This window comes from Diorhabda carinulata, chromosome 1, assembly GCF_026250575.1.
Source record: "Diorhabda carinulata isolate Delta chromosome 1, icDioCari1.1, whole genome shotgun sequence".
Classification (NCBI taxonomy): Eukaryota; Metazoa; Arthropoda; class Insecta; order Coleoptera; family Chrysomelidae; genus Diorhabda; species Diorhabda carinulata.
In genome coordinates, this window is record NC_079460.1 from 10877213 (window position 1) to 10900635 (window position 23423).

Below are 23423 nucleotides of genomic sequence, written 5' to 3' on the forward strand. Positions count from 1 at the left end.
GTCGAATTCAATTTTACTTGAGATAAACTGACAAAATGATTCATAGTAGTATAATCAATTTTATCAACAGCGCTAAAAACATTCCACCTTTTCATTAGATGTATAAGCAGGTTTTTCTAGTATTATAGTTCGGTTTTGTATTTCAGAATTGATAGCACCTGAAGTTGATTTATGGTATATTATTTTTAATATTTCAGTTAATCAAATTAAATGATTTTCAGTTATTTCTACCATCCTGTAGTAGTAAAATCCAATAATTTTACTATTTTGAATTTATTATCTTGTCCAATTTAGATATACAGAATGTCCCCCTGAAATAAATACAATGGATTCTTTTTTTGAGGATATCTTAAAAGTTTGGTATATGCAACACCGATAAACACAAGGAACTAAATGATCGATAGAATAAACCTCCATTGTGACACTATGAGGCAGAACCTTGGAATGATTTTCCAAATTTCAAAAAATTATCCTCCATAGACTCTGGAAGTTGTTTTTGTTTTCATTTGATAATTTGTAGGCTAAGCAACTAAATTTTCTACATTTCAATTAGAAATGTTTGATTGTGTTTTCAATCAATACTTATAATAATTACAATTACAATACATTACAATATATGATAATTCCTTGTCATGGGCAACGATCTAAAAATCTACATATCTGCGAAACCATAAATTCTATCGAGTTAAGCAAAGATTACCTTTTTGTTAAAAAATTCGATTGAAAAATTCATAATGTTCGAATTATAATTTAGAAAATATGCTTCTCACTCCCGAGTTTTTTGCGTCAAGTCCTGGAACACCCTGTAGTACCTTTACTAGTGGAGAAGAAAGCTTGATTTGACAATTGAGCATTTTGAAGTAGATATTTATATTGTATTTGATAACGCCACTGAAAAATAATTAACATTCAAATAAATAAACAACTCTCAATATCTATATATCTTTATGAGTATTGTTTTGTTCTTCTGTAGCATCCTTATATTCCAAACTTTTTATTCTATTTCATTATATCCATGAGCTTTATTAAATATCAACTGTCCTGATGCTGCAAATTATTTTCTTAGTGTGGTTAAACAGATAGAATAGTTTATTTGTGTAATTTTAATTCATATTAGTCTTTTCTCATTTTACTTCTAATGTATAATCAGTTTTACATAAAATAATATATATCTTAATCAAAGATCAGAGTGAGTTCCAATTGTTAAAGTGACAGAGAGACCAGAATCTTTAATGAGATTCACAATATCACCATGACTTAAATGCATAATGTCTATGTGATTTACAGCAACTATGTAATCCCCTACTCGCAATTTTCCACATTTTTCTGCTGGGCTGTCTTCTATTAATCGACCTGTAGAATAAACAATATCATTAGGATCAATTTATACATTCATTTCATTTGAATAATAATTATTTTATTTAGGAAGTTTAGGAAATCCTACCTACATTTAGCATGTACTAATAATAAAAATATTTAACCCTTTAAGGACATGCCACAACAATAAGCATTTTTCAAAATTATATAAAATAACTTAACTAAAAGATTACACCTAATTTAGGTACTACTTTATGTCTTCAATATTATAAAGATATGCTTTGGAAATAAAATAACTGCTTTTTACAAGTCAACTGGTTTCCTTCAAGTGAATATTGATAACGCATTACTGCATCCAGATTAAAAATATTTAGTCGACATATTTTTTCCGTAAATTTTAGACCTATTTTTACGTTTTACACGGTAAAATGTAGATAAACCATCAATATCTAATGCACCAAACTTTCCTATTGACAGTTTAATCTAGTAATGAAGAGATTATGAATGTGAAATGTACACATTTCTTGAAATCGCAATTTTGATGCTGCATATCCAAAGATCCCATGATTAGAACATATTTTTTAGGGAAGTACTTTACGGGAGATCGATTTTTGGAATTTTTTCGTGCATTTCAAAAATTGGTCTTAGACCAACAGATGCTGCTGTTTGAAGGAAGGCTTTCGTTTAAACAATATAATCCCTGAAAGAGGAGAAGATTTGGTGTGAAATTATTTATAATATGGGACTGTAAAAGTGGCATTATTATGAAAATGTTTGTATACACTGGTGCTATCAGTAATCCAGACAACAATCCTGTAGATGTGTCGGGTTATAAAGTATCAAAAAATTAGGCTCTGGTCACATAATAAACTTGAGTCTGTACTGTATAGCAAGTACTCAATACCACAGCCTCCTAGATGAAGGCGAAGGCGTTTTTTGATAATTCCAGTTTGACGATGCTACCTCGCAGTCTTAGGCACGACACCGATTGCTCACCTAGTAACTGGGACTGTTACCACATTTTCGCTGTGCCACATCTATTCAATCACGATTGTGATATCCGCGTACTTGGCCACCACTTTCTCCTAGTATTTGTTGAGAATATTATGAGTGTTCGATATTGTTATGTCGAGGAGAAGGACTAAATTGACTCTTTTATCGACCACAACCAAGTCATCTCTGTTATTCGTCACCAGTCTATGGTTGAAAACGGACCTATCGTAGTAGAGTCTAAAACTGTCACACCACCTGCCGCTTGCACTTGTAATACGGCGTTGGCAAGTTTCTGGTGAATGGTATTGCACACATAATTATGTTGGTGCAGATAGTCAGTCGTTGTTGATTTATGTCTTTTGTGACAATTGTTCCAACTTCTCGGTGTTATAATAATAACTCGAAGTCAAATTCTGCCAAGGCGAGTAAACAGATTTCCTGTGAACGAATTCATGTAGTTTCATTACCTGTCGAAACTATATGTTGACAAGGTCAATTGAGCTTCTTCAGTCCTCTTACTGGGTAATGTTATTCTAATAGTGGATTACTTCTGGTGGTCGTTGTTGTTCTTTGTCATCATTGTTCGTGTCAACCTCTGAATATCTTCTACCTCTGTTTTCATCCATTTCAGAATCCCAAAAGAATATGTTAAAACAGATATGGCATAGGTGTTGATTGCCTGGACTAAGTTGCCTGCATTTAATTCGGACTGCATAAGTGACTTCACTCTTTTGGTGTATTGATCCTGGATTCTAGCTTTTGCCTGCTGAAGTCCTAGGTATTTATAAGTTTGCCCGTTTTCTATTGCATGTAGAATATCACCGTTGGGTGATTGCACATTTTCGTTTATGACACTAGCTTTCTCGATATGTAGGGTCTTGCATTCCAAATTCCATATATATATATATATATATATATATATATATATATATATATATATATATATATATATATATATATATATATATATATATATCAATGGAGAATAGATGGTTTATATGGAGGTGACTGTAAATATATATATATATATATATATATATATATATATATATATATATATATATATATATATATATCAATGGAGAATAGATGGTTTATATGGAGGTGACTGATTTGACGATCATATGCTGCTTATAATATCATTTACGTAGAAAAGATGGGAGTTGATACAATTAGTGGTGTTTCTGTTAACTTTGATGTTAAAACTGTATTTGGTATCAATGAGCATCGATGAGGCATCGTAAGACAAAACCACAACGGGCTAAAGGAGTCACCTTGGTATATTCCCATAGGTATTTTGTTAGTACTTGTTAGTACTTCTGGAACTTGGACCGATTTGCAGATGTAGGTTTGTTTGTTATCCTTTCATCAATGTTAAAAGGAAGCTTACAATAGATGAGTGGCATTTTTAAATCTACAAGGCCTCAACTAGCCAGGAATGAGGTACACCATCCAATGCTTTCTTCACACAACAAAAACAGTGTGTATATTCTGGTGATCTTTCTGTGCCTGTCGAAGTATCACAGTGTCTATAACAAGTTGTTCTTTTCACTCTTGATGATCTCTCCTTCAATATTTCTGTTCCTTCTGTAAGATATTATTTTCCTCGATATGCCTCTCGACAGTTTAGAGGGTTGTGCAAAAATCTTATACTCCGTTGAGTGTCCTAGTTAGCTCCTAATTGTATTGGTGGAACGTTGTAAGCGATGTAGCTACCAAGGATTTTTTATTGATGTTATGTTATTGATACAGATTTTTGCCACAACAGCTCTACAGTAAATAAGCGAATGAAGCCGCTCGAGCGTGTTGTAGCCGTAGCAGAGGCTATCTATTAATGTGTGAACTTCTGAAATGATATTATTAGAATTTTAGTTGGGTTTGTGTCTTCAAATTCTGCTAATGCCTTGCACATTTCGAGTGACACTTTATCTATTTATTTAGGTATTGTTGAAAAGTGTGATTGTCGTTGATTACTTCTTCTTCTTCGCCAGAGTGGGTTTCACCGTGTGTACCGTTTGCATTTTGTAATGCGAGATGAGCATCCGTTCTTTGAAGATCTAGAATTATTGCTTCTCTTATTTGCTATAAAACAGGTGCACGAAGCAAATTGTTCTCCACAAAACTTCTTCTCAGGTCAGTTATTCGAACTCTACAGAAATTTAACATAGCTAGGTATATGTAATTAACAAACAACATGGTTTTCCTTTATTCTTATTGGTTTGTTATTTTTTATAATCAAATAATTTTGGAAATAAACATTGTTATTTCAATATACTATTCAAATTCAATAAATTATTAATTAAGAACATGCAGTTTTCGCCATTTCTTGCATACTGTGTATCTGATAAGTGTATATACATCCCGTCGCTAAATAGTTAATTTGAATCTATATTAGCAAAGTAACTTTTAATAATAGATCAACATATTTACCAATTGTAGATCCTATTTTGTTTGCAGACGAAATGATGACAAATCCAAATCCTTCATTTTCAGTCCTTTGGACTGTAACTTCATATGTTGTGGAAGGATGAGAGTTGCTGGATATAAAATTCATATTGACTGTAGACAGTTGGGGATAATTTTCAGCCTGCCAATTTCCTGTACTAATAGGTATTTGAGGATTTATACGTCTTCTGAGAATGAGATTAACTTGACCTCTTGCTGCTGCTGCATTGATGAGTTGGACTACTTGTCGATGTGAAGCTTTTATAACAGAATAACCTTCCACACTTACTATTTCATCTCCAGACCTTATTCTTCCATCCAAATCTGCTGCGCCTCCTGCTACTATGTGCCCAACAGCAACCTATGTAGAACATAACATGTAAAGCCATCCTTTATATATATATATATATATATATATATATATATATATATATATATATATATATATATATAAAACACATATACCAAAGTGTTTAATATAGGATATAATAACGTTCATAAGCTAGTTGACAAAATACTTCATTCCAATATATGAATGTATTTTTCATGGGATTGTGGCAATATAATACCAAAGTACATGTAATTATCAGGGAATTAATTAACCAAAAATTACGGTATTAAAAATTTTCTATGAAATATTTAATATATCTGATTCAAATAACAACATTGAAAATGACAGTATACATCAGACTTATAAAAAAAAAGGTTTAAGTTTACCAGTTGCACCATATTGGAAATTTAAAAATTCTTGAGACATTTGTGGGTTCAAAAACAGCTACGTTAGAGTTAGTGTACATAATGTTCTCGATGATAAGCATATTTTTTTGCTTGCCCAGACGACAAAAAAGCTTAGAGATTTCATAATTTGGGTCAGACGTCAAATAATTTTCACACAATATAAGGAAATATGAAATAGTGTAAGAGACTTTCATCTTATTGAAATACAAATAGAGAACACAACTTTTTGTACTTTAGCTTTTGACTATATCTTTTTCTAATTTCAATTTTTTTATCTGAACAGTACAATCAACATTAATGCTCATGAAAATTTACATTAAACCACTTACTTGAGATTTGTCTTCTATCCCTCCTATTATTCTAAATCCAAATCCAGTCTCTTGTCTGTTTAATGTGATTGCTGTTGTTACATATTCTATATTAGGGGAGGGATACCACCAATCGTTTCCATTATATTTTTTGACATTTTCATAGGTGTCAATGGATTCAACTAATGCTGAACGGGGATTTGAGCAATAAGCACAAGAGCAATCATATCTATGAGATACAGGGTTATATAAATTAAACTTATCTAATTCTTCCACAGATTTATTTTGGGTTTCAAGGACTAAATCTAGATTATCTATGTCTTCTTCTCGGTTATCAATGAGTGATAAACGTAATCGAGATCTATCAGTGTTAATATTGTCATAGTCACATTTGAAAATTTCTTGATTGGAGTTAATATCTTTAATTGGAGTTTTGGATAAACTCCTTGTATCTACCAAAGGAGTTTTAGGTCTACTTGGGAGAATTTCCCTAGGTTGAGTACTATAAATATCAGCTGTTGGTGTTTTGCTTCTATATGCATTACATACATCCTTGCCATTATGACGAATATCTAATTTTCTGGGTTTATTTCTAACTGTGGGCGTTTTTGTTGAGCATCCTCTTTGAACACATATGCTAGCTTCACTATTATAAGGACAGTTTTTCAAGACTTGTACCACTTCATCGTGAGACATATTTTGTAATGAAATATCATTTATTTCTATAAGTATATCACCTTCTTGTAGGTTTTTACAGCGTTGGTGGTCGAGAATTTTTTTAACTCTTTGCCCACATGCACTATCAGCTATTGTAAATCCAAATCCTAAATTTCCCTTAACTATTCTTACATTTACATCTATTTTGCTAACTGAAATATTTCCCATGCCTTTCAAGAGCTCATCTATATCATTACTAGAATCTAAAATAGTCTTATCATTATGAGAGATTTCTTCTCCCTCAACAAAATTATAATTCTTGTCAACCAAACATTTTTCATCAGAAACAGGTTGTAAATGTGTATCCACAGCTATAGTAGTTACTACTTCTGTATTTGGATCATTTGGATCAAAAGGCAAAGGGTAACCTCGACAAACTTCTAAAGCTACAGTTGAACCAACACTAATGGATTGAAATAGTCTAACAATTTGGTTATGTGTATAACCAAGAACACATGTATCATTAACAAATACTATTACATCTCCTGTTTGTAGCTGTCCATCTACCCATGCTGGGCCTTTAGGCACTACAGATTTTATTTGGAGAAATTCATCTACTCCATCATCTCCTCCTACAATAGTGAAACCTAAGCCCCTAGATGACTTAACTAGAGAAGTTTTGAAACGTTGACCACATAATTCTGATGGATCTTTTGTAAAAGATATTCTACTAACTCTTGCAGATGCCTGTGAAGCTGCTCTTTTTGCTTGGATGACAGGGTTTTCATATTGAGTTCTTCTATTGACATGATCTATGAAATATGTACCATAATGAGGATCACTTATCTTTTCCCAACCATACGGCAGCTCATCATCCATACAGTCTTCTAAAGTTTTTTTCTGAAATTTTGATAATCGAGGATCCAACCAATGTGATGTACCAGTAGAATGACTGAAATAAAAAACCATTTAAACAATAAGCAACCTAATATCACATTTTGGTTTATATATATATATATATATATATATATATATATATATATATATATATATATATATATATATATATATATATAATTTTCATATAATATATTTATTTGTACTTTTATTCCTTTAATTTCAATATTAAAACTTAAAAATTCACATAACATATAGATATTTCTTTCCATTAGAAAACTGACTGAAACTTTTATATTTATGAATTGCTACTATAGTCATAATATAATAATTTACATGATTCTTAATCATATTTTCAAAATTGAGACTATCAAATTTATACTAATACTTTCTGAATATAAATTATTTTATTTGCCCTTGCAACTAATAAAAATCCCATTTTTGGAAAATATTACTACTTTTTTATATTTTAGCAGAAATTTTGTGAGAACTCACTCTATAAAATATACTTCTCCACTCTCAGTATAAGCTTTTTCCCATTTGGGAGGTAGAGGGCCCAAGGAATCCAAATTATCATTATGGTTATTTACATCTCCGAAGTATGTATCTTCTCCGGGGTGTAGTGTACCATCAGTTTCAACTCTTAAAGGTTGGGAAAGGGGGTTGTGTTCCTTTGTGTGACTCATAATATATGAATTTTAACAATTTCATAAGCGCAATTAATTTTTAAAACTCGGCTTATAATAATATTTGCATTGTATATAAACATTTCAGAAATTGGTATTTTTGTGTTCTTTCATCTAGAAACTTTTCCATCATATTTGTTGACATACTTTAAAGAAATATAAACATAATTTAATAAAGCTGACTGACACTCTGAAAGTGTAACGTCACAACTTTAACGGAAAACATCAACAATAACTTTTGGTTTACACTTAATACACATTACATTCACTTTAAATTACACTTTTAACTTTGTACTTGTAATCCGTAGATTACCTAAACATCTAAAAAATAAACAAAAATATTGCATATAAAATAATTGACATTGACATCAACAATCATTATAGCTTAATTACCTATTAAGGTGCGTTCATTCGGGAATCTCCCATAGATAAATTATATTTGATTCATTGCTGAAATAAGTAGCACTTTAGGGTACATTTCTAAAGCGAAGTGGAGACACGACAACCATGCTTGTCGTACGAGAAACAATGTTAGCATGTCTAATGCGATTCAAGGCTAACAACCGTGTTGACACAATCCTCAGGGGTTGCAAGGTACAAAATTTGGCTTTTCGTGCCGTATATAATACATACGCACTAGGTAGAATTTTCATAATTCGCATTTTGATTTCAAATAATCTGAAGTAGTGTTTCTGGAGAAGAAATTTATCGTTTATTTTTGTATCTTTATTAAATCAAAAAAATACCCAATTAAACTTAACCTATTGTCTCCACTTAATTCACCCATCGCCATCTGCCCGACAAGACACAAACTTTCCTCTCTACTTTACCGTGAGAACAGTATGGAATTCAAAGTGTGGTTCGGACATTCTGGCAGAGAGGACGCATGTGTTTCGTAGCGCCTGTCATATCCGCAACCCGTTATACGCATAGATAAAATAAAAATATTTTTTGAAATGAAACCGCTATCCTTTTACTTATTCTATAATATAGTCTTTTCAAGTTTTAAATAACAAAAAACGGATGTTACCTCTTTGTTTATTAAGAGGTTCACAGAGACGACTATAAGTTATACATGTAGAATAATTACTAGAGATATTATCTAGTTATAATTGAGGATTTCATTTTACGGTTATACTGTAAATATTCTTTTCTTAATTTTTATTAATATTGGAATCATATCGTAAAAGGAAGTTTGCATAAATTTACCCATCATCCTTGGGATGGGGATTTTATTTCAAACGGTTAGTCTTTGAAAATTTGAAGAAATGGCATACTTCGAAAGTATCGAAAAAAACGTGTGGTGTCATGTATTTGCCCATGGAGATTCCGAAAATCACATCAGTTTTCGAATTTGTGCAATGATTTTCGTGAAAATCCAATTTTTTCCTCTTGATTCACGCACCACTATCTGCCCTATAAGACACAAACTTTTCTCTACTATGTAGCGAGAACTGTGAGGGAAGTGTGGTTCGGACATTCTCGCACGTGTTTTGTAGCGCCTGTCATATCCGCAACCCGTTAAACGACTCATAGATAAAATAATAAATTTTTTTGATTTGAAACCTCAATCCTTTTACTTATTCTATGATTTTACGATTTTGTCGCTGTCTACCGAGCGATGCCGGGAACTATTAATAGTCTTTTTCCTGTTTATTCAACAACCAGTTCTAAGCATTGTGTATGATTGGTTGCCTCTCCTTAAGGGTGAGACTTATCAATTACATATATACAAATTTAATATTTAAAAAAAAACTATCTAATCACATCAGAAAAAGGAAAGTATTGAGAAAACACGTGGTATCATGCATTTTCTCATGGAGATTCCGAAAATCACATCAGTTTTCGAATTTGAGAAATGGTTTTCGTGAAAATTCAATTTTCTTTTTTGATTTTTATTGAAAGTGTTTTTGTAGCGCCTGTCATATCCGCAACCAGTTATACGCCTCGCTTTTAATTCTCAATTCCTGATCACAAAGTTTCAAATTTTCCATTTGGAGATCTAATTGTACGACATCGGCATCTTTGAAATTGACATAGTTAAATCTTTTTCCCATACTGGTACGAGGGTCTCTGACAATTCTAACAGCTGATTCTATCAAACCACAAGGTTCAAATAATTTCCATAACTGCTCTTCTTCAGCTCCTTAGATCTCAAAGGAATAATAAATATAATTAATACTTAGTGAATATTCAAAAATATGTATGACATTAAAAAAACTTACAGAAATTCAAATTTCCAACAAATATTACCTTGCACTCATCATTTTTTGTAGTAGATCCACACCAACGAACACACAAATGCTTTTCTTTGAAAACATTACCATTTTGTGGAAACGCATTTTGAGCATCTTCTTGTTAGACAAATCTGTAAAAAATGAAGGTAAAAAAATGCCAATACTAATGAGAAAATATTAAAGCAATCAATAATAAAATTTAATATGGATTACCATTAGTTATCTATGTTGAATCTGTTAATTAATAAATTTAGATAGTATTTGAAATAATATAATATATTTGATTTGGAAATTGAATATTACTCTTTATATCAGGATGAAATTATTTTCTGATGGCAGTCACTTTTTTGGGTATTTTTGGAACACAACGGGTATACCTTTAAACCTTAATGTCTCCTCAATTGGTCCATATTTATATTTTTAAAACACTTTTGATATTTTTCTTTTCACAATCTATAGAAACATTTCACTATCAACTATACTATTTAAAACACTGTTTGTTAATAATTTATCTTTCTTTGCCTTCTTTATTTTCAGACTACGTTCTAAACTATCATTTCCATCTACTTGTTCTTTTTCACCATTAACCTATCCATTTAAATGGCTGCTAGCTGATAATTTTGTTTTCTTTTCCTTTTTTTTTTTGGACTTGGTTCTGTAGTATCGTTATCCTGATTTAATTGTTCTTTTTCACCATCAACTGAGCTGCCATCCATCATTTGATACTTTTTTTTTATTTTTCATTCTCTCCTTGTTGATTATCACTCATACCATTTTTTTCTTTGCGTTTTTTGTTCCTTTTTTGTTTTCAAAATAGATTCCGAGCTACTCACTTCATTATCGTGTTAATTTATATTATTTTCACTAGTTGATAAGCATTTTTTTCTTCAGATTAGTGTTTCCTCCCTCGTTTACTTGTTGTTTGATATCCAACTTTCTACCCTTACCTTGTTTCTATTCGTTTAGTTTCACTGAAATTCTCCTGACTTTAATTCTATCATCAGTGTTATTAAATCAGCTATACTTCCTACAATATAATACAATCTCCATTAAATATGTTTAATTTTCGAATAGAACAAGATTATATTAAGGTTAGGTTCATTTTTGGAATCAGGGATTGCTATTGGGCTACAACCATAACTCTGTTCTATTTATGACTTATAACTATAATTTTAATTCTTGTATTATTTATCATTAACACTAAATTCGTAGTAGTATATGTTAATCATATCTGTGTAAACATAATTTGATTATATTTCATGGTATTGTAACAGGAAGGAAAAGCAATGCTGAATATTAGACTAACAAGATATTTTTTATATGGAAAATTTGAAGATTTGTACTCAAAACGTGTCTACAAATTTGTCATTATTATTTGATAGAATGTATAATAAAAAACGTTGATGGGGGCAATTGAAAGTTAAACATTCAATTTACCAGGTAATAATTAAATTATTTAATTAAATTCAAATTAGGATAGTGATCATTCTGTAGGTTAAAGTTTATTCTGGAACAGCACATCTAAAGGACCTAGAGCAATTGTTTCAGGCAAATTAAAGTTATTGATCAAGTTATGGAAGACACTTCAATGTTACCATCGATGAACATGAAGTTTGAGAAGTCTCGGCTGGATCCATCTTGAATTGTTATCCATTTAAAAACAAATATGAAACTTGAGCTGACAACTCTTAAATTGAAAAAAGGTGAGTATGTATCTGAATATCTCAAATTTCATCAATATATGTATTACTTTTCTCATTTATTAGATGTTGCATTGAACTTTGAAAAATTCTTTTTGTATATTCATATATTTGGCAATTGTTTTATGATAGTTAGAATAATAAATCTCCATGTATTTGGTACAAATGAAAACAGAACTTGATTCGTTATACTTTTTTTTCGAAAATGTTTAAAGCAAAGATGTATTCTAGATTTGCTTTTTTTATCAATAAATTTTTTATGCAAGTTATCAGTTTTATTATATTTCAACTGCTGTCATGAATGTTTTTGAACTCTTAAAAGTTGATCATATATCTGCCTGTTTAAATTTTTGTTCTTTATCAATTTCAGATTTGAAGAGTACCTGATGCCTCCAATGTAAAAGCAGCCAACGTTCCCGTATGAAAGTGTTATCAAAGATAAGGATGGAAAGGGTCAATTTCATTACTATTCAATATCCTGATGTTTCTTTTGTTGAAAAAATAAATAAATTATTAAAAATGAATACACCAAACCAAGTGATATTTATGTTAGTTGGAATATCATTTTAATATAGAATAAGAGTTCGAAAACTGTAGCATCTTATTAGTAGTGTTACATAAATGAAAGTAAGTGTGTTAATAATTCGAAAATTATTCCAACAATTTAATCAACTATTAAATTATCAGGAGATAATGATGGAATGTGAGTATGGATTAGATTTTCTGATTCATTTAGTATCAAACTGAAAACAAAATTTCGAAATGGAAGATGCCGTTTGTGCGATTTATGGTTAGGTTAGATTTATGGAGTTACACCTTCACGCATTGCTTACTTGTGATGGACTGTTATGGATTTTACTCGAATGAAATCAACATATATTTGTTGTGCAGCCATGGTTTGGATCCAATAGAGCAGCACCTCTGGGATATTGTAAGAATATTAGTTTGGTATCCTTATCCTTTTCCAACGAGCCTCCTGAAGTTTAAGGTTGTTATTTTATTTTCAAGGGGAAAACATCACTTAAACAACCATCCAAAACTCAATAATCCTTTTAGAACAAATACAAATCATGTTACTGAAGTTAATTTTTTTTGGGAATAAGAAGTTTTTTTATTTTTATAATTTTATTTAATGGTCAAATCTCGTATAATTCTGGAAGTCTAATTTAAAATGAATGTTTTGTGTGTGATTACCTTTAATCATATCACACGAAGCGATAATTTTAAAGATATTGAGAGAGGGGTAAAGAGAAAAAAGAAAGAACAACGAAGAAATGGGGATAGAAGAGGTGAAAAAGGGTATAAGAAAGTTTGGGAAGAAGGGGCATATGATAGGATCAAATGGAGAAAAGCGGCCTGTTTTATATTATATAGAGTGTCCCACATAAGAAAAAGACGATTGGGGATAATTCATCTCTATATCAATTTTTTTTCCGAGGAGTTGTAGGACATCAGAGTGGGGCCCAAAATTTCGAAAAAAAAAAATGTTTTCTTTGTAACCCTCTAACATAAAATAGCAAATTTGGTACACTCGAGGAGACTGTTAAGGGGATTAAGTAACGGCGAGTAGAGGGCGAACGAACCACTCTAGGGGGATTGATTAGGGGTGACCTAACTATTAAATGTGAATTTTTTTATCTATAACTTATCAGGGATGCAAATTGGTATTGAAGTGAATTGACCCTGAGGGTCGTATTTTGAGCTCCCCTATACGACTCTTCTCTGTGTTTATGACACTATGTATATATAGCACTAACTCTAAATTTTATAGCGTTCTAATTTTAAACCGGATCTAAATATTGTTTATAAATATAAAAGTAGTGTATACATATTCATTGTATTTATTTAATCCCCATATTCATTTTTAACTCTGAAAAACAAAAATTATTTGATTTTTTAAATAAATCTTTAGCTTTCAACTTGAAATTGAATGGATCATTTCAAATTTTCGTCTGTTGTTTTTGTATTCGATGATCATTTGTTTCAATTGGCATTGTATTTCAAATTTTTAATATTATCAGATATTCCATTTTAATAGTTTTATTTTTATAAACTTCCAAAACGGACAAGAGTGTCATCTGATGAGCAATAGCGAAAATCATAAAGCAATGTAAACGGATATTTAATTAGCTATGCAAATCCGAAAATCATCTATAAAAACCTAAAAATTAGCTATAAAACTCAAAAATTAGCTATAAAAACTCCTAAACTTAGCTATAAAAACCCGCAAACTTTAAAAAAACCCAAAAATTAGTTATAAACCCGAAAAATGTTGAAAAAACTAAAAATTAGCTATAAAACCCAAAAATTAGCTATAAAAACCCGCAAACTTTAAAAAACACAAAAATTAGTTATAAACCCGAAAATGTGGACAAAACCAAAAATTAGCTATAAACCCAAAAATTAGCTATAAAACCCCCTAAATTTAGCTATAAAAACCCCCAAACTTGTGAAAAACCGAAAAAATTGCTATAAAAACCCGAAAAAAGTAGCAAAAAACTAAAAATTAGCAATAAAAACCCAAAAATTAGCTACAAAAACCAAAAATTAGCTATAAAAACTCAAAAATTAGCTATAAAAACCCGAAAATTAGCTATAAAACCCCCTAAACTTAGCTGATTTTCGGATTTGCATAGCTAATTCTTGGGTTTTATGTACTTTTCTCGGTTTTTTATAGCTAATTTTTGGGTTTTATAGCCAATTTTTATGTTTTTATTGCTAATTTTTGGGTTTTTATAGCGAATTCTTGGGTTTTTATTGCTAATTTTTTGGTTTTTTCCACTTTTTTTGAGTTATTATAGCTAATTTTTAGGTTTTTTCCAATTTTGAGGGTTTTTATAGCTAATTTTTGGGTTTTATAGCTAATTTTTAGGTTTTTATAGCTAATTTTCGGATTTGCATAGCTAATTCTTGGGTTTTGTCCACTTTTTTCGAGTTTTTTAGCTAATTTTTAAGTTTTTTCCACTTTTTTGGGTTTTTATAGCTAATTTTTGGTTTTTATAGCTAATTTTTGGGTTTTTATTGATAATTTTCGGTTTTTACCACTTTTTTGGGTTTATAAGAATTGGTGAGATTCGACTTCAAATTAGGAAGATAGACTTTGAAAATTTTTAATCAACACAAAGGGACAAGCGACCTAAACTGGCATCAATGGTTGTAAATCGACGATATCTGACAAAGTTAGATGCAAACTTACTCAAATATATGAGAATTGATGAGATTCGACTTCAAATTAGGAAGATAGACTTTGAAAATTTTCAATCAACACAAAGTGATAATCGACCTAAACTGGCATCAATGGTTGTAAATCGACGATATCTGACCAAAGTTAGATGCAAATTTACTCAAATATATGAGAATTGATGTGAGTAGATATCTAATGCGGGTTCAAGAATGGTAACAGAGATAATATGTTTATAGTCGTGACGTCACATATTTGTGACGTGATAGTCATGACGTAACGGTTCGTGACGTCACATAGTCGTGACGTAACGTTTTATATTAATTTTTTTTTAAATAAAAATTGTGGAGCTGTATTTAAGTAAAGTGGGTTTCTGAGTCATCGGCATTTTTTTTAAAAATATATACAGTGTGTACATAAAGTATGTTGCACTGCTGGTTGGATTTTTTCAAACAAACGGTATTGTATACACTATGAACGATGTCATAAGGACTCTACTACATTGTATCTCCGCGGCTATTTGTCGGATTTTCATCAACAAAGAGCATTGTTTATACAGTATGTATATAAGGAAGATGTAATAAGGACGGTAAGATTTTCATAGACATTTCAATTTACAGTATGTAAAACGAGCGTTAGGAACTCCGCCAGCGACACAGAAAATTTTTTTGGGCATGCGCACGACTATTTTTTTTTATAATAAATATCTTATTATTTTGAGCTAAGTAGCTACAAACATTTTAAATTATAATATTTGAATAATTTTTCAAAGTTTGAGATAAATCATACATTTTATCTTTACAGGAAACTAATATTTCCTATAAGAGTTGGATAAATTTAAGATGAATCATATCGAACGATATCTTTACAGGAAACCAATATTTCCTATAATAGACAAAAAATCAATTAAAAAGATGTTTTTTTCTTAATCAATTTTCCACTTCCTTCAATTTATACATACCGCTGGATGGGGGAGAAAAAATTACATTAAAAGAGGTTGTAGTTTCCTTTAAAAAAAATCTTTATAAATAAAGAAACATTGAAACAAAATTATCAGTCGTAAAACCGCTGCTGCTGCATTTTTGCAAGGTTTTCTTGATTTTCTTCTTAAAAATCCATCCCAGTATAAGTAAAATTATGGCTAGTAAAGATAAGCTACCAGAAATTTTGGGATAGTGGTTGGATATTGGGATTTTTAGTGGTATGAGTTGATTCGTCATTCTGCTTATTTTTTGAATGTCTTCTAAATTGATTTTTTCCATTTTGGGTGTTTCGTATTCTGCAATCGTATCGTATTCTTCCGTAATTGGTTTGGGAAGAAGTAGTGGTTTTCCTAGTTGTATTTTGACGTCGTTGAAGAATTTTTTCGCGTTTATTTCTATTTGACATGACTTTGGTATTTTTATTAGTGTAGGTTTTTTTACTTCTAGATATTTGTCTGTGTTGCATTTGGAAAAAACTTTTTCCGTTTTTGCTGGAATGATAATTATCTCGTCTTGTGTGATTTGTTCGGTAAGTGATTCTTCTAATTTTGAATTTATTTTTTGGCAACCTTTAGTCGATTGGTTTTCGAGGAGCTGCAGGGTGCAATTGTCGTCAGGAGAGTGGTCTTCGATGCAGAAATATACATTTTCTAGTAGTGGACAGATTTCTTCTATAAATTGATTATTCGAGTTGTTTCGTGCCAGATAGGAGTATTTTAGGGAGAATATTTGGTTGTTTTGAATGATGGGGAAGAGGTGATATAATTTAAGGACTTCGGCTTTGATAATTGGTATATGTATAGCAAAAATTAATTTATTATTAGCAACCGAAACTTGAGTGCCTAAAAATTGGTAGTATGTTAGAATGTTTTTAAATTTTGTAATTTGGTTGTCAGGGTAAATTTTCCTTAAATATTCTAGCGTTTTTTGTAACGTCTTCCAAATTATCTAAGAATGTATAATATTTTGACAGTCTAGATTTATTTGTGAAATGATTGCTTGAAAGGTTAAATACTCGTGTGATTCAGTGATTGATTTTTGCACGTTGATTTGAAATTTTTTGAGAGAATTTGCAAATTTTTCTTGATTTTTTGATAAGGTGTGAATTGTTACATTGTAATTTCTTATAAGATTCTTGGAAAGTGAACTTTGTAAGTTTATTTCCGTAATCATGTTTTGTTGGTTTGTTTCTAGAATTTTTATTGCGTTATCATATTTATTACCGTCATCGGTATCAAGTGTACCAAACAACCATTTTTGTAATTGACCGACCGACTTCTTTTATTACGTATATGAGGTTGTAAATTATCAAGTTTCGTACGTGTAATTTTGACGAGAAATTCTGTTCTCAACAGCATGTCTTGAGATAAGGCATGATATGAGATTGAATTAGTTGCATTTCTCACTTCTAAATTATTTTTTATAATGAAAAAATGTTTTTCAATGTTGAACAATTGCTTAATAATAGGTTCTAAATTTAAATAATGTATAAAGGTATGTTTACTATATATGAGACGGGAGTCTCCTAATTGTATCGGTAATAAAGGATTATCGATAGTAGTTAGGTCTATGTCTTCCGTAGCGTTACTCTTGTGCAGTTTTTGTATTGCCAGAAGTGCTAGGAATATTATTTTCATCTGCCCCATCTTCCTGAAAAATTTGTTTTTTATTAGTTTTGGGTTTTCTTGCACTTGCTTTGTGATAAATGTTTTTATCTGTTATTAATTTATTTTTTGTCTGAGCTAATATTTTCAATTTTTCGAATTTTGGAAGTTTTTTGTTTCTTGTTTTTGTACGAATATAGGCTACTTTTTCGTTTTTGTAGTCAGGGGCTTCGGTGCGCTTTTCGTTCATTAATAATCTTTTCTTTTATGGTTTTATTAGTCTCTGTTATATTTTCGTAAAGTCTTGTGGTTGCTTGTTTATGAGCTTGTACATATTCTGATATTATTATGTGATCATTAAGGTCAAAAGGGTTTGTTTCATTTATGTGTCCCTTTATTACCTCGAACGGTGTATATTTGGTGACACTATGAATTGAGTTGTTATACCCAAGTATGGCCCGTTTTATCAGTTGATCTGATGTGAGACTTCGATTTTGTTCTCTTAAACATCGTACATGTTCAATAAGTGTGGAATGAAATCTCTTCACGGAGCTATATGAATTGCTGTTTCTATAGCGGTTGTGAAGTGAAGTTCAATTTTGTAAAGTTCGCAAAAGTTTTCAAGATCTTTATTTTTAAATTCCGTACCGGAATCTGCTGTTATTTTTATGGGTAATCCATGGTGTGTTATAAAATTAAATAGGCATTCTACTATAGATATTCCGTTTACAGCTGATAAAGGGTAGGCTTGGCCGTATCGAGAAAATGTATCTATTACGGTTAAGTAAGTGTTTCCTAAAATTTGAAAACAGTCAATATGAATATGTTGAAAAGGACGTGAAGTAGTTGGTGTTAGGTTGAATTTTTCTACTGGTGGGTTTCGATCGTATTTGTTTTTTTGACAAATTTCGCAATTATTCACGTATTCTACAATGTCATCGGACATTTTTGGCCAATAAAATCGTTTACCAAGTGCTATTTTCATTTCGTTAATACCGCGGTGGCAAGTTTTAGTTTCATGATAAAATTTGAGTTTCTCTACTTGTGCTTCTTTAGTTTGTAAATCCTCTAAAACGGTGTTACTTTGTATAATTTTGAAAGCAGAATTTTTGAAGTACGATTGCATCGTAGTCGTGAATATTCTAGGTAAATCGCGGTGTTTGAAATAAATAGCGTATCTTTTTTTTGGGGCGATGTGTTCTTCTTACGAAATTTATTATATGGAAGGAAGAAATGTTTGAAGGTAGTGTAACATATAATCTAGTATTGTCGAAAATTTTGGCAGTTTTACATTTGATCGATTCTATTTCTCCAGTTGTTATGAATATTTGGTTCTTGTATGTGTTTAATACTCTCTCGGTAATTGGAATAGAAAAGATAAGATTCTCTCTCGACGTATGTTGAGTTTCAATGTCAGATTCTGAGTTTGAATCTTGAAGTCTATCTGATTCTTTTTGTATGTCTCGAACTATATTTGTTTCTTGATTTACGGTGTCAGTGGGTCTTATATTATTCAGTATTTCCTCGAGGTCAGGGCTAGAGAGTGGAGGAATTTCGTCAGGATTTTGTAGGAAGTTTTCTATTATTTCGTCCGCATCTCCTACGTTATTTATTATTGATTCATTATCCATAGCATTCAATTCTATGCATGGATTTCTACTTAGGGCATCTGCGGCTGAGTTCGACGATCCTTTTTTATATTTGATGACGTAGTCGTACTCTTCTAATTTCAATCTCCATCTGACTAGCATAGAATTTGGGTCTTTCATGGAGAAGAGCCATTGCAGTGGCTTGTGGTCTGAATATATTGTGAATTTTCGGCCGAAAAGGTATGGGCGAAAGTATTTGCAGCTCCATACTATTGCTAGGAGTTCTTTCTGAATCGTTGAATAGTTTATTTCGGCTGGATTGAGAGTCCTTGATGCATAGCATATAAGGTGGTTATTTGTGAAAGAACTGCGCCTATTGCGTAGTTGGAACTATCTGTAGTTACTTCAAATTCTTTATCGAAATCCGGATAAATTAAAACTGGTTCAGACGTTAAGATATTTTTACATGTTTCAAAACAATCTATAAATTCTTTTGTATGTATGTGATTTTAGCAAAATTTTTTATAAATTTACGGTAGTATCCTAAAAATCCTAGAAAAGATTTTATTTCTTTTTGTGTTTTTGGTAAGGGAAAGTTTTTAATAGCTGAGATTTTTTTTGGGTTGGGTTTTATCCCATCTGTTGTTACTATATGACCTAGAAATTCTACCTCTTTTCGTAGGAATTCTGATTTGTCTAATTGAATTTTAAGTTTCGCTTCGCGTAGTTTTGAAAAAACAAGTTTTAAAATTTGAAGGTGTTCTTGAAGTCCGGTACTGAATATTATTATGTCGTCCATATAGACCATACACACTTTATTTTGGAGATCCTTTAAAATTTCATCCATAACACGTTGAAAAGTTGATGGCGAGTTTCTTAACCCAAACGGCATTCTAAGAAACTCATAATGGCCGTTATCGACAGTAAAAGCTGTTTTTGGTATGGAATTTTTGTCCATTTGGATTTGATGAAAACCAGCCCAAAGGTCAATAGTTGAAAAATAGTTTGATCTTCCCAGTTTGTCGAGAATCGAATTAATATTTGGTATCGGATATCGATCTGGGATCGTTTTTTCGTTGAGTTTCCGATAATCGATGACTAGACGATATTTTTGTTTCCCTGATTGGTCTTCTTTTTTATTGACTATCCAAATAGGGGATGACCATGGTGAAGTTGAGGGCCGTATTATGCCTTTATCCAGCATTTCATCTATCTGGTTATTTATTTCTTGTTTATGAATATAGGGATATCTGTACGATTTACAATGTATAGGAATTTCGTCGGTCGTTTTAATTTCGTGTTTTGTTCTTGCCGTGAAGGATAATTTATCACCCGGTTTAAAGAAGATGTCTGAAAATTTTCGAATAAGCTTTAAGATTTCAGCTTTTTCTTCCGCGTTCATGTGGTTTGTCCTAATTAATTGTGATATATCCATATTTTTTTTTATTTATTATTGTCTTCGTTATTTAAATTTAGAAACGAATTAACATTAAAGGTATCATAACTAGTTTTTTCAAATGACTCTACCTCTAAAGGTTCTTTAAGATTAACTGAAATTGTTTGATCTGTTTTGTTTTGGATTTCTACAAGAGCAAATCCGTTTCTGGCATCAGTCAAAATTTGCGGTATATATAATGGTCCTATTTTACCTTCATTTATCAATATTTCTCCATTAAAAATAGAAACAGGTAACTTCTTTAGAATTTTTTGTTGTGGTTCTACTGAGAATAATATATTTGAGTTTTCTTTCCGTTTATATCTGAGAGGTATCTCAGTATTTGGTCCTATTAATTTGTTATTTATAAGATCAATATTAAAGTTCATATTTCTTAAATCATTTAGTCCTATAATACCATCGAAATATTCGTGGAAATCAAATAATAAAAAGGAGATGAAATAGTTTGGATTCTGAAATTCAGGAAATGCTCTAAGTGTTGATTGATATACAATATCTCGACTACCCAAAGCTGTCTTAATTTGTGCATTGATTCGATTAACGGAATTTGGATAAGTTTTTTCTGTAATATCAGGTTTAATAATTGAACGTGAACTACCGGTATCTATAAGTAATTTTAATTTGGGATTATTAATTTCTATGTAAGGTAATGCGTTTTCTGTTGAAATGTTAATTTCTACTAGGGTATTCCTTGTTGTTGGCTCGTTTGGATAAAATTTTCATTTTCTGTCTTGTCATAGTTATAATACATTTGATTTTGGTCATTATCGTCCGTATTTTGGTTCTGATAGTAATGTTGTTCGTCTGATTGGTCGTAATCGTTTGTGAATAGCTCTTCGGAAGTAAAATTTGAATTCTGTCCAGAATTTCGAAATTGTTGATTTCGATTATAATTGTTATTATTTGGCCATCTTTGTCTTTGTGATAATGTGGAAGAATTTCTTGAAGTCGTTGACATAGGTGTTGGTTTAGGAAGTTGGTGCATGGGTTTTTGGTTTGGTCTGAAAACGTTTTGTGGAGGTCCGAATACTTGTTTGTTCGTCGGGTATTGTCTGGGGGGCATTTGTCTAGGTTGGATGTTAATAGGTTGACTGGGGAATTGATTAACTGGTTTATTATTGTCAACGGAATGATAGGGTTGTTGGAAAGAGGGTTGTGTTTGGTTTTCAGGATAGTATCTTGGTTGTGAATAAGGTTGTCGATAATTACTATTAAATCTGGACGTCGTTGCTCGGTTATTGTCATTTAGATTGCCATATAATTTTTCAAAGTTTTCAAATTCGTTCAGATAGGCCATTACATCTTCCAGTGAGGCTGGATTTTTAAGATGCAAGTTATTTCTCAAGGTACCACTACAACCTGCTATAAAAGTACTAAGTGCAGTTTTATCATAATGGTTTATTTGGCACACTTTCTCTGCGTTAGTTATGTTAGGATTATTACTAATTTTCTGCGCTATACTACTTCTTAATAATTGAATTCGACTTCCAAAGTTCATCAATGGTGCGTTCCTAAATGGTTTCATTCTAGTGAGTTCTTGTACTAAACAGTCAATATTTCTACGATCAGCGAAACACTGAATCAGGGCTTCTTTCAATCTCGGCCAGTCTGTTAACTCAGCACGATTACCTACTAATATTTCTGCTTTATCTATAAGTTTTTCTTGAACTGATTGGAATATGTGTTTAGATAATTGTGCATCATTAAATTGCCGATAATCATTAATAAGGTCTTCACACCTAATTAGAAATTTATTTAACGTGTTACTGTTACCGTCATACGGTTTAATATTATTAATTCTAGACTTTTAAAGATCCCAGTTCATCTCAGGCATATTTATAGTTGAATTTATTGATTTGAAAGAATTAGTGAATTGTTTATTAATATTCCGTTGAGTGTTAATATTATTTTTGTTGTCTAATCCTATATTTGAAATTCCGTTAATTATTTCATCAATATCGCTCATGAAAATAATTTAAAATTAATTATTATAATAAGCAATTTATTCGCAATGAACAAAATTTAACTATCTTTACCAAAATTCTTATACAGAGGGGTTTGGAAAGGTAAAAAGGAAAAGGCACTTACAGATTGTTCGTCGATTCGAGCGCTCTGCTTTCCTGCTCCTTTTCTTGATTCCCTGCTCCTGTTGCCACAACTTCGAAAGTTTTTAAGTTCGTAATACGCACTTAAGGTGTAGAAACTCCAAGGTCCCGAATTTCACTTCCGGCACAATGCGAAACTGTTCACTTCCGAAACCCGTGCGTATCCTACTGACTGCGCCAATTATATATTAAAACTTCGAATTTGGATTTTTAAAAACAAAAATTACAATTACAATATATGTTTATTAAGTAAAGTTAGAACAGAGAATGAATTATTAAAAGAAATGCAGTTTTTATTATCTTCCACGTTTCCGCGAAGTCATCACATTTATTATATGTTATCAGCTGTTACTTCATACGTAACTTGAGTGAGGTATTATCAAGGTTGTGTGCTAAATTTAATTGCAGTAAGTATTTCATCAATATTTTTTTTTGAAATTAAACAAAAATATTACAGAAGTTACATGTAGAAAATTCTTGAAGGACATTTTATAAAAACGCAATTGTATCAAATATCGTAAACACTG

General features: G+C 31.1%; 1 protein-coding gene across 3 annotated transcripts; it reads right to left on the reverse strand.

The window, feature by feature from the left end:
• Positions 1–1089: 1089 nt before the first annotated feature.
• LOC130894171 (membrane-associated guanylate kinase, WW and PDZ domain-containing protein 1) lies at positions 1090–23423 on the reverse strand. Of its 3 annotated transcripts, none has more exons than XM_057800796.1 (5): positions 22880–23423; positions 10295–10409; positions 5823–7410; positions 4741–5116; positions 1090–1353 (listed from the first exon to the last, which is right to left on the reverse strand). In XM_057800796.1, the coding sequence occupies exons 2-5, from the start codon at positions 10390–10392 to the stop codon at positions 1178–1180; spliced, it is 2238 nt and encodes a 745-aa protein (XP_057656779.1). In that variant the 5' UTR covers positions 10393–10409; positions 22880–23423; the 3' UTR covers positions 1090–1177. The 3 variants fall into 3 exon arrangements, with proteins under 3 accessions (XP_057656779.1, XP_057656776.1, XP_057656786.1); XM_057800793.1 differs by lacking the exons at positions 10295–10409; positions 22880–23423 and adding exons at positions 7851–8362; positions 8435–8980; XM_057800803.1 differs by lacking the exons at positions 10295–10409; positions 22880–23423 and adding an exon at positions 8435–8981.